At 37.1% G+C, this 13,615-nt stretch overlaps 1 protein-coding gene across 3 annotated transcripts in view; it reads right to left on the minus strand.

Moving 5' to 3' along the window:
* oca2 (oculocutaneous albinism II) overlaps positions 1–13,615 on the minus strand; it is a 95,307-nt gene that overhangs the window by 13,324 nt on the left and 68,368 nt on the right. For 2 of the 3 annotated variants that reach the window (XM_079882803.1, XM_079882802.1), the window contains exons 23-24: positions 8,436–8,529; positions 6,813–6,906 (exon numbers count right to left, since the gene is read on the minus strand). In XM_079882803.1, coding sequence (XP_079738929.1) covers positions 6,813–6,906; positions 8,436–8,529 — 188 coding nt within the window. The remainder of the gene's footprint in view (positions 1–6,812; positions 6,907–8,435; positions 8,530–13,615) is intronic. The other variant, XR_013822456.1, reaches the window with a different exon arrangement.

Consider the following 13,615-nt stretch of genomic DNA (forward strand, 5'->3'; position numbering starts at 1 on the left):
GATTTTTGTCAATGTTTAAGCATACACTAGCACATACAGATGGCCTCAGAGCTAACATATAATGTGTATTCCATATTTTATTTTTCTACAAATTCTAAGGGAATTCTGCATGCATAAACCATGCTTTGATTTAGCATTTGTGCCACCAATAAAATCTAAATATATGTACAATAGTTCTAAAGTACACTTCAATGCATTGAAAACTAAAGAAAATAATTCAAGAAAACTTTTTTATGACAACTTTTTTCTTGAATATCTCCAGCTTATCTTTATCACTTTTGTTTAAAACTTGTTCTTGAAGGACGATACAGCTTAACAACTTTATCTCAGCACTTTTGCAACTCTTTGGATTGATAGATTAAGCAAAGCACCAAAAGAAAAAAACTCAATTCAAACTGTTTAGAGTAGAAGTCACATCCATGTTTGAATGCGTCTGCTCTCTGTTTTCTTTTTATGTCCCAACCTGCCCTGCACTAGACCTAGAAATGTTTCCTTAAACAATACGCTATACAACAATGAAACAAACTGTTTTATTGTTATAAAGTACATTCGATATTGTCTTAAAGCCAGAAGGTAGCAGAAGGTGCCTGACTGAGGCTGTGAAAAAGATTTGCTCTATTATTTTCTCTTTTGTACAGCTATTACATCTTGAGGAAAGGATGTCTGTGGTGGTCCATGCAGAATGGGATTCATTGTTCCTGATTTACCATACAGGGTAAGTAAGTGAATCAGTGCCAAATGCAAATTACAAACCCTGCAGTCTCCAAGCACAGGTTATGGTTTTGTGTGTGACACGAGGGTATCAAGACACAGCGGTTGAAAATGGGAATGCTAATTACATCGCATGATGTGGGAGATCTGCAGAAGAGGAAAGCGAGGCTTCGTCTATTAGAAACAACAGAATGAGGCCCTTAAATTAGCCAGTATTGTCTCTGTTGTTTTTAGTTACACCGACTGTTTATCTGCCCTGAAGAAAGTCGATGGTATTCATGGATTCTTTGCTGGAAGTGTTTTGCAATAGACTCAGTTTAATTAATTCAGCAGCATTAATGAAAATGCTGATGCATTTGTATGCAAATGCTTACATTTATATTTATACCTATCTTAATCTAAACCACATTCACACACACACAGATGCAAATATATATCTTGTATAAAATACATGCATTACTGAAACTAAGTTTTCCTTTCATTGAAACTACCATTTCAGAGTACTGTGTATGGATTAAGCACAAGAGAATAAAAGTAAGGAAAACTAGGAAGGGTGCATGTAAATGATCATTAAAATAATATAATAAAAAAATATTAAAGCTAAAGTGTGTAATTTTACAACACTAACACCACCAAAATAATATAATATAATATAATTTATGCACACACACAGAGACTTAGCCTCTAAAGGTGTTGAGGTATGAAATGAAATAATATTAAAATATTTACAAAATATATAGTTACTAGTTACTAGTGTGCTAGTCAATTTAACTATGTTAGATTGGTCTCTACACGAGAGCAGCTTCTTACAATTTTCACTAATGTCTTTTCATCAGTGTAAAGCAAAAAGAAATGCAGAGTCTCTAACTACTCATTCTCATTTATGTCTCTTGCTGACCTAAAAGGCAAGCAAATACAAAATATGTTCGCAATCAAACTGTTATGGTTCATTTCTCTATTTATTCTTATATATTCCACCAGGTTCTTCTCTTGAGAGCTGCTCAGGTCACACTTGTGTGTTACAGCCTATCAATAATGTGGGATAACTGCATATAACATGGAATTACAAGCTCTGCATCATTAAAGTTTTATAGCTGGTCAGAATATGTCTCCGTATGTCACTTCATTAATTCAGCAGTTCACTCAGAGGGCTTGGCCAGAGATGGAAAATGCCACACGGAGATGGATGTTGGAAAGAGAAAAAAAGTGCTCAATATAGGCAACTTGCCCTGGTGTGATAAACATGCTCCATTTAAGAGCAGGTCTCCAAAGCCTTGGTCATTCTGACTACTCTCCTCATGCCAAACACGGTCAATGATGGTTTTCTAAGAAAAAGTATATATGGAGGTCAGAGGGACAAGGCTGCAAAGCAAAGCGAGTCATCACAAGCCAATATCACCTCTATTGGGATAGGCTAGGGTGAGTGGAAAAGGGCAGGAGACTGACAGGAAAAGAGAGTGATGCAAGGTTTAATAAAATCGGGACTCATCTGAACACCAGTGAAAGACTTTCTGTCACTTACAAATACAGAGATCAGACCAAGACTTTTGGAGCAAGTAGAAAGTTTAGATTAAATTAATTTCATTGTCAGAGAACAGTAGGGAATGCAGTGTGGACACTTTTATACTTTCATAGAAAAGTAAAAAAAACACTATTATACAAGAACTGACTGAGCTGAACGATGACATCACGGTTTACTCCAGAGTGGCTATATACAGTATATATATATATATATAAATTATCTAAATTAATAACTTTTTTAAAACAAAAATGAAACATCACTGAGATTTCTTAAGCTGGACTGTGATGCTATTTTCTTCTGGAAACAAACTTTTTTGCATTATTTTCCTGTTACCTCTGTAAAGCTGCTTTGAAACAATCTGTATTGTAAAAAACGCTATATAATTGTGACTTGACTTGACTTGACTATTGTAATAACATGGGTAAATTGTAAATATTCTGTATACACTGTAAAAAGTGATCAGTTGACTTAACTTTAAAAAAAGCGAGGAAACCAGGTGCCTTAAAATTCTAAGTAAAGTAAATAAACTTCATGCATAATTTAAAAAAGAAATTAAGTTATGTGAAGATAACTTATTTTTTTTAAATACACATGAAGTTTATTTACTTAAAAAAGGGAGGAACCCGGTTGCATTAAAATTATTAAGTTAAATCAACTGATCACTTTTTACAATGTAGTCAGTGAGCTGTCTAACCTATTAGCATTTCTTTTTTTTTTTCTTTTTTTTAATTGAACACGCTGTTTAAAAACGCACTGATCTACATGTATGTATGCAGTAGAAATTGCACACACACCGAAATATTCAGGAGCATAGAAACAGGTTTTCAATCTCTGCCCCGGGAATTTTATAAATAAAACAGTGTTGCTACTGAAAGCTACATACAAATTTTCAGCAACGAGGTGATAACTTTGCTGTTTTTGTCATAGCTTCACTATTACACAGAGATGCTGTACAGACACAGGTAATTCACACTCTCGTTAATTAATTCAAATTCATCCAAATATAATCTTACCGCACAATTTTACTTCAGAGTTCTAGATCTAATGAACCGTAGATCTGCTGGTCTATATCCGCTCAATCAGATTTTACACTGCAAACATCCATGTCCGCTTTTAACTTATCCGTGCTGGCAAATAATCATGGTACCACCCGACGTGAATTATATAAATAATTTTAATAGCACAGCCACTCAAAACCCTAGGGTCAACCATGTAATATACTGTAGTAAAGAGATCACCAACAAAATCATTTTGGGTGAGGATTAATGTAAACACAGATATTGGATACCAGTCATGTCTAATGAGAATGTAAACAGGCGGGACAAAAAAAAAAGAATTTGGTAGTACATTAGCTAAAAAGACTGAAGCTTAAGCTAAAATTAAAACAAAAAAGTGTGGCGTAAATATTAGTTTACAAATCAGGAGAGGAACATTGTAGAGGAACGTCGGCTGCTTTGCGATCAGTGGTGCTCTATCACTAGTTTCTAACCAGAGCACCAGAGAAAGTATCAGTCCCCTCTTCATCCCCATAGCAACCGACCAATCAGCCAATTACCGGCTGAGCTGAGGACTTACCCATTCATCACAAAGTTCTAACCATTACAGGGCATTCAAATGAAGCCCCAAAATTCCAGGATTATATCGCAATTTTTCTACATCTGGGACTGTACCTAAAGTGGTATAAAAGTGGTTCAGATGATATGCAGCAGTTGATAAGGATGACTTGGATTCTCTGTGAGAATCAGGCAGGAGGGAGGTTATTGATGAATGAGCAATTACTCAAACATCTGCTGCCGCCCTGTTTGTTTTCCTAGCACTGCCAAAAAAATAAGATCCCAAAGGCGATTCCCTCCTCCCTCACCCACCGAGCTGCCACCAGCCCATCCCTATTTGGCTCAACCCGGAGTCACTCAGCTGCTCTACCTGCCTCTGGACAGTGCCATGGGCCCTAGAACAAGGAAGGAGAGAATATCATGAGTGAACGCAGCGAACAGGTCTTTGGCTTAGCGGAGGTGCTTCATTACTGAAGCAGAATCAGAAGCAAGTGGCAGCTATTCAAAAAGTGTAGAGCGAGGCAGAATCTGGGGTTCTTGCTAACACTAGGACGGATTGGATTCACTGCAAGATTAGCTTGAATTGATCTACCTTATCTCCCTGTCTGATGTGCAGTTTAGACTGAGCTCCCGTTCCTTCCCTGTGTTGAGCTGTGAGGCCTTGGGCTCTGTCTAATGCCATTGATTTCTCCTGTTTCAGGGTTTAAAAGTGCCATGGCCACTCAGACAGACAAGAAAAAGAACCACAAAATAGATTGCTTGAAAATGAAGATGGATTGTTAATGTTATGTTAAAATGTTAATTATTTTTACTTATATTATTTTTACTATATATATATATATATATATATATATATATATATATATATATATATATATATATACACTTTTTAATATTTTTATGTATATGTTTTATTTATTTATTTATATATATATATATATATATATATATATATATATATATATATAAAATACACTTTTTAATATTTTTATGTATGTTTTATTTATTTATATATATTATATATATTATATATATTATACACATACACACAAATTTAAACTTATTGTAAAGTGTTACCATCAAATATTTAAACAATATATAATATGTACAAATTATTAACATTATAATATTTGTAATGACATAATAATCTAATAAAAAATATAATATGCCAATTAATTAACAGAATTAATTGCAACTAATTGCATAACTCAATATTTGCTAAGAAAAGCCACCACATGATAATTTAAAAGACATTTAAACAACAAAACAAAATACATTATTGGCAAATGACAGCATTAAATAAAATAAAATAAAAAATAATTAGAAATTAATGGAGAATAAGCCTCCATATAAAGTATAGGGGGTTGAGCACATTTCAAAGCAAACTGTAAGTAGCATGTAAGTAAATCCAAAGACACAAAGTCCCAAAGGTATCAGTGAAAGTGTGAAGTGCCTTCATGTCTGGCTCTGTGCTAGGCATGTCTAAACTTCCTTTTCAGATTCTATATACTGCGATTGAAAGACCCCACTGTCTCCCACCGGGATCATTTCACAGTCCAATCAGATGTGCATTCAAGTTCCTCTTTTTCACCATTGACCACCAACACCCCACCAACTGGGAGAAAGCCAGATATCTGTATGCATCTGCATGAGCATGGAAAGCACTTCCATCGAGCAGGTGGTAACAAGCAGGGAGAACCGAATCAAAAGAGAGTGTGAATATCTTCGCAAGCCTCTCACCAAGAGGTAATCAGCGAGCGGCTCCTTTTCCACATTCAGATGTATTTGTTGATATGCTAGAGAGTGCTTGAAATCAAGCTGTCTTAAGAGTCTCTCTAAAACTAGATCTGTCACTTCTTAAAAAGAGAGGCGCACTTAAGGTTATTTTTGGAACATGGCGAACATGCTCCATTTACATTGATTTTACACTAAACATGTAAAGACAAATGTGTTCACAACAACAAATTATATTAATACAGAGGACTTACAAGAAAGTTTGTATGTTGTGCTTCTCTTTTTTAACTCTAGTTGCATACTTAGTCAACACTGGTAGCGACAATAAGTAAACAAAGTAGAGTAACCAATAAGTACATTTACATATAATCAGATCAGATTTTTGCATATACGAGCTACAGTCTTCATCTCTCTGTCCACGTATTCAAGGCACAACAGCTAATCAAATATTTAAAGGATCAAATAGTCGCCTGTGTTTTTCAGAGCAAGCGCATAATAGCAAGACCAACTATAATGTGATAAAAATATATACATGCTGGACAAAGCTGAACTACAAATTCCATTATCTCAGTCCTGTTAGTCCGACAGTATGATTTCAGTCCGACTAAAGCATTTACACGACATAACATTTACATAAATGAGGAGCTTGTGTTGGGTGCCATTTTGATTGTAACTGACGGTTCTGTTGTTCTCTTTGTGATTTTGATATTGCTCCACTTTTAAATGGTGTATTTTATAATGTGAAGACTAGAGAAGGGAGAACATAACCAGAAGCAGATGCTTGTGAACAGTGTGTCAGAGTTTGCCCTGAAACAGACCTCCTAAGTGTCACTTAAGCTACCACTGGCCAACAGCTTTCCCTGAAGAGTGAGAGTACATGAAAGGCTATAAACATCTGGTTATAAAGCTTGGGGATTGACTCTTGCACTAGAGCATGCTTGGGTAATTTTAGCAATCTGTTAGCAATGCTAGTTTTGACCAAGAGGAAAACATTTTTCATTACTGTAAGAGTCGGGTGCTCATTGAAGCTTATTCTGGCTAAGAACTGCCCACTTAAACAGAAACAGACTACCTGACCAAAATGTCAAGCAACCAATCTTAGAGTCATGTGAAATTGACTATACAGAACGAATAGACTGGCATTAAAAAATGTATGAAAATAATGCCATGACTAAAAACAGCAGAAAATGTGTGCAGAATTTGAGATCAATTTCCTACCACAGTTGGGCACAAAAGATTCTATATTTTTAATAAAACCTGTGGACAAATACATTTGTGCTCAATATAAATACCTGAAGAACTCCATGAAGGAAAATCCATAGCCATGCTGTTCAGCAATCCCAGCACACACTACATTAGCAGATGCTCCAATCAGTGTCCCATTTCCTTTCATAGAAAGAGAAGGAAAAAAAAGAATGACTATCTTGGATAACTCTGATAGCCTGAATAAACATAGACATCCTGAGAATTTGTAAATGTTTAAATAGCACTACATGTCCTCTACAAACACAGCACTGCACAAACATGGTTCTTTATAAATGAACATTAGAATTGATTTGGTGCCAATGTGCACAGCAGATTTTGTTATGCTGATTGCAATTTAAAGTTCTCCACGGTGCAATCACTCCTGTTAGAGTATCAGCCATGAAATGACCTCCAGTGCTAAACTGCAGAGGTGATTAAGCAAGGGTTTCTTTTGTAGTGCTTCCTTTGGTAATGCATTGCACAAAGAGGGACTTCTGTCCCAACTCAAATCAAAGGCATACTAGTTTTCTGATGAAGGACAGAGGTCGTCAATTCATCAATAGCATGTCTAAAATTTTTTACTCTGGAGTGTCTAGACGTGTTCTTCAATTTATTGTCCTGCCTCTGATCCAGGTGCCTTCATCAGTTGTAGTACGGGGGAGATTCACAGACATTTAATCCCACACCTCAATCTCATAAGACTTGCAAAACTGGGATGAAACTGCCCGTGTGATGTGCCTTTAGCATATGGAAAGCTTCTGTTTTAGACTCTGGCCAGGTCATTTACATTCCTTTATCATTCAAATGCCTTTTCTTTTTTGTCTTTGAAGTGAAGAAAGTCCATTATATAAATATATATATATTTTGTTAACTTTGATCATCAAGCAGAGTTTGAAACAATCATAATTGTATGGTAATTCATTATTTAAATGTATATTTTACACAAATTACAAAATAATGTAAGACAATAAAAAGGACAACAAAAAATGTAGGTTAATATGAAGGCTCTTGATTCCTTCACAAAAGTATTGCCAACAAGTTTTCAGTTAAATTCCTAAATGTCTTATAGGGGTTGATGTTTCTAAAGGAAGTTTACAGCCATAAATCTGCCATTTCCTAAATGAAATATTTCTTAAAGTGTGTTTTTTGGCCTTGTAGAAGAATGGTCTTGAAATGAAATGTTCACATTTTAAAAGGTGTCCATGTGACAACAAAACCAGAAGCCTGCCTTGCATTGCATGGATCGATACTAGAGCTAACACATCTCATGTGGTTAGACTGTAGGTCTGCCACATCTCTCTCCGTGTCCTTAGAGCCAAACAGGCAATGAGGCATTTTCAGATGGCCTTGTAAGCATACGACATTTGTAAATATAGAGCAATTTATTAAGCTCTCTTGTGCTTTGAAAGCAAGTGGAATTGAAAAACTACAGCTTATTAGGAATGACACGATGCAATCAAATAAGAACTGTTCTCTGATTTGAAAGTATTAATTACTAGCATAATATAATAAGGTATATCTCACAGATCAATTCAAATGAAGGATGTCTTCTAAAGGCAGTGGAAATTTAAGTTCATCAAACCTCTTAAATCAAGGTTGCTGTAATAGTATGTTATATAATGCAGTTATATAATATATATATAATACAGGGGGAAAAATAATTAACTGACCTCCAAGGCAAGCTCCCATAGCCAATGCAAAAATGAGAGGTTTGATTGGCAGGTTGACATCGGCATCTTGACTGAGGTCTATAAGCACAGGAATCTATGGGGGGGGGAACAAAATGAGATGATGGATGGATGGATGGATGGACAGACAGAAGGCATGAATAACCTGATCATAATTCTCATAGGCAATGTACATGAAGGCTGAACAATTAAGCACTGCCTATTACAAATAGTCATCTGTCAAAAACTAAGCATTGTAAATGTCAGGGTCATGAAGAGTGTTATATTCAACAATTTTGACAGCCGTTCAACCTATTAGCAGATTGAGTCATATTCTACTACAGCACAAGTCAACAAGAAAATCAATAGTGGATGACATTAGATTTGTTCCCCCTTTTTCCTCTCTTTCTGCACAGATACACAGTTCGAAAAAACAGCAAATGAAAACCTCATGAAACAGCATGTATGAACCAAGCTTCACTGCACTGGCCCAGGCATGAAATCTACACAGATATAAACAAGACAAAAACACTTATTGCTCCACAATGGCTATATATATTAGTACTTATCATGAACATATAACGGTGAGAAGCAGAGAATGCATCCCTGTGGTGACAAGAAGCACGCATGCATCCATTTCTCATAAGCGTTCGATCTACCAGTGTAGCTTAATTTAAAGATTGCATATTTGCAGAAAATGACTTCTGCCTCGAAGATTTCAGTGTGTAGCCACTTGTCTGCGACACGCTGGCCTCCCAGCTAACAGCGGCTTCAACTGCAATCGACTTGAATAAATTACACAGCACAACTGTGATTACATTTTCTACTACATTTGCCATCCGGTTCATTCAGCTGTGGCATCGCCACCGTGGATGAGAGGGCACCAAGAGCCAAAGCAACCATACACTTGTGCTGACAAGAAAATAGCAGTTTTATGTTTGCAGTGGAGCGCAAATAGCAAATTTTAATCTGTGTGGAAAATCCTAACTTGACACAGGTGGCATAGAAACATTTTCGCAGATCTCAAACATGATCTCTGTAATCAAAACTCATATTAGCCTATTTATTATACATAAAACAGCTGTTTGATAATTAGTGTGGATTAAACTTTCATTAAGTTGTCTACACAGGAACAGCTGCGAAACAAGTTTTATGGGGACATTTCTTCTTTTTTACACATGTGAAGAGATCAGTTTTATATCTAAGGGATAATGAACAGCCAGAGAGGTTTAAATCAAAAAGTAACCCCCAACAGATCATGTTTTGCATAATGACCAAAGATATATTATTTGTATGAATAATTAATTGTTATCAGTCAGATGTGGATGTCAGTGATTGTGTCATGTTTAAAAATGTATAGAATACTCAAAGTGAACGCATTGTGTCTTATACGTGCCTAGAGATGACGAGCACATGAAGGCCAATTTAAAATTGCTTTATGCATGGTGTGATATGGAGTCAATATAATGCAATTTAAAATTCTGACCACAGAAATGCACAGATATTTGCTGTTTAGACCAGCATGCAATTCCATGTCGCTGTTAGTACTGGTTTTCAGCAAAACATTGTCTTTCTAATGAAGCTGGTTGATCAAATGAGACTTGAATCAGACCTCACAACTAGCTTAACCAAAAAGTCTGATTACTGTTAAATCTCATTACTCATAACTTTTACATCAAAATTTCATCAAAATTTCATCAAAAATATCTTAATTTGTGTTCCGAAGAAGAATGCAGGTCTTACGGGTTTAGAGCGACATGAGGGAGAGTAATTAATGACAGAATTTTCATTTTTGGGTGAACTACCCTTTTAAAAGTTATGAATAATGAGATTTAACAGTAATCAGACTTTTTGGTTAAGCTAGTTATGAGGTCTGATTGAGCATACCAGCAACCATACCACTTTTCAAGAGGGCAGTTCAAAATAACTGAATGCATGCTGATTTTTGTTGTTGGTGGAGTTCGAAACAGGCACATTCTGTGCTCAACAGAAGTGAAGTGTGTGCCTAACTGCATGGCCTTTTTAGATTCAGATTATTAGAGGGCACTGCTGAGAAGTTTTTTCTGTATTTATACAGTAACGAGTCCTGCAAAATCAATGTGATCCATTACCACCACAGGTGTATGCTGAGCTCAAGTCCATTTCACCCTCTTTATCTCTTTTTTTTTGACAAAGCGAGAGAAAGAGAATGAGACAAAATAAGAGAGCTGATGGTCAACCAGTGATCAACTAGTCCAACAACCGACTAGTCGAACAGTAAGACCTTTATGTAAACGCTCCCTAAGAAACATATATAATCGGGTTCAGATTAACTGGCTAATTCAAGTAATCAACTAGTCTTTCAGGCAACCTAACAACTAGTTTTAAAAATATGTAGTTTCGCACATCCCTACTACACATGAGAGACGAGAGAAAGAGAGAATGCAAGTAAGAAAAGAGGGCAAAATAGACAGATCAAATGAAACGTGTGGAAAATGCAGGAGAAGGAGGAAATGAAAAGGCTTTTGAAATGCTAAGTGATTTCTGGAGTGACTTGTCTCTTCATCTGCCCTGCATTCTTCCCTTCTGCTCATTTGGCAGTGAGCGATTGGCAGCACAGCTCTGTCTGTTTGGTGGCATGTTCATCATATCAGCTCACAGCACGTGTTCCTTCATGATACACATGATTCATGCGCTGCTCTGATAGCACATCATCACTCACTATACTGTTCCTCACACGTATAGAGGATAAGATGCAATATTTTCAGCTATTTGTCAACAGAACATGGCCAGTTGACACGACATGTCAAGCAGTGATGACAGTGTCCTGCAGAGTGACATCTAAGACTAGGGCTGGGCGATATATCGGATGACATTGTTAGGCGCATCTCGTCAGTAAAGCCGGTTCCTTGATTAGTAGTAAATCGCCATCACCTGCTTTCAGATGGAGCGGCATTCACTACAAAGAGCCGTAGTTAACTGACAAGCTGAGCCATATCGCATTAATATCGCGGACGTATCGAGAATGCCATAAGTGATCTAATTGTGACGTCAAATTCCACATCCTGCCGGCTTGATCCTACACCTACTGTTTTGCTTAAGTTGCGTGTGCCCGAGGTTGCACACTATGGCGTCTGACATTGTTCCAGCAGAATTAAAAATGGCTGCGGTGACCCCCATTCTTAAAAAACCAGGCCTAGACCACCTAAATATGGACAATTACAGATCAATATCCAACTTAACATTTTTAAAGGGATACTCCACTGTTTTTTCATATTAAACTATGTTATTCCCTTAACTAAGACGAGTTGATACATACCTCTCTCGTCTCAGTGCGTGCACTAAATCGCTCTGTCTTGCGGCGAAACTTTGTTAGCCCAGTTCATTCAATATGTGCCAAGCAGAGAAGCTACCAAACACCTCCACGTTTTCCCTATTTAAATACAGTTACTCGCGTAGTGTAACTCGACCTAGGACGGTGACACAAAACAAAACATTGCGCTTTTCTAAGCGTGTAAAATGGATAACTATATTGTATGGCGGAATACCATAGCAAGTGCTTGGAAGCACTTTGACTTCGGCGCAGTAATATCTTCACTAGAGGGAGCGGGGGCCGGTGAGAGGATTTTTCACGAGTGAAGATATTACTGCGCCGAAGTCGAAGTGCTTCCAAGCACTTGCTATGGTATTCCGCCATACAATATAGTTATCCATTTTACACGCTTAGAAAAGCGCAATGTTTTGTTTTGTGTCACCGTCCTAGGTCGAGTTACACTACGCGAGTAACTGTATTTAAATAGGGAAAACGTGGAGGTGTTTGGTAGCTTCTCTGCTTGGCACATATTGAATGAACTGGGCTAACAAAGTTTCGCCGCAAGACAGAGCGATTTAGTGCACGCACTGAGACGAGAGAGGTATGTATCAACTCGTCTTAGTTAAGGGAATAACATAGTTTAATATGAAAAAACGGTGGAGTATCCCTTTAAGCAAAGTCCTTGAAAGGGTTGTTGCTTCACAATTGCAATCACATTTGGATGTTAATGGTCTTTTTGAACCTTTTCAGTCTGGATTTCGCCCATCACATAGCACTGAAACTGCCCTTCTTCGGGTGGTTAACGACATTCTTTTGTCCATGGATTCAGGGCTGATAGACATCTTGATGCTCCTTGATTTAAGCGCTGCTTTTGACACAGTCTGCCATGAAATAATGATCTCTAGGCTTTCTGATATTGACATCACTGGCTCTTCTATTTCCTGGCTCATTTCCTACATCAGCGACAGAAAGTATTACATCACTATACAAGGGTTTAGATCTGCCACTGCTTCACTTACACAGGGTGTTCCTCAAGGTTCGGTTCTTGGCTCGCTATTGTTCATCATCTACATATATCCACTCGGTTACATCATACGCAGGCATGGACTTAAATTCCATTGCTATGCTGATGATATTCAAATCTATCTTACCACCAGTTCCGATAGGCCATTTCTGCCTGACTCACTCACTGCATGTATCAGGGACATCAAGCATTGGATGTGCCTGAATTTCCTCAAATTAAACGATAAGAAAACCGAAATATTAGTGATTGGCTCTACTGCCTCAGTCAAAAGGATGGACCAGTCCTTTGATATTGATGGAATTCACGTTAAGCCTTCATCATCGATTCGTAACCTTGGTGTCTTATTCGATCCAACTCTCTCTTTTGGCTCTCATATTTCTTCTCTTGTTAAAAACTCTTTTTTCCATCTTCGTAATATTGCTCGTCTACGATCTTCTCTCAATTTAGCTGATGCTGAAACCTTAATTCATGCACTAATCACATCACGCCTGGACTATTGCAATGCCTTATTTCTTGGTCTTCCCAAAAACTTATTCCAAGATTATAGTATGTTCAAAACTCTGCAGCAAGAGTTCTCACCTCCACTAGGCGTTCTGCTCACATTACTCCTCTGCTTCATGACCTTCACTGGCTACCTGTGGCATCACGTATCCACTTTAAAGGGGGGGTGAAATGCTATTTCATGCATACTGAGTTTTTTACACTGTTAAAGAGTTGGATTCCCATGCTAAACATGGACAAAGTTTCAAAAATTAAATTGTACGTTTTGAAGGAGTATTTCTGTGCCAAAAATTGTCCTTCCGGTTTGTCACAAGTTTCGGAAAGTTTTTTTCGAGTATGGGCATGTGTGACGTCAGATGTAACGGA

This window comes from Squalius cephalus, assembly GCF_949319135.1.
Source record: "Squalius cephalus genome assembly, chromosome: 10".
Lineage (NCBI taxonomy): Eukaryota > Metazoa > Chordata > Actinopteri > Cypriniformes > Leuciscidae > Squalius > Squalius cephalus.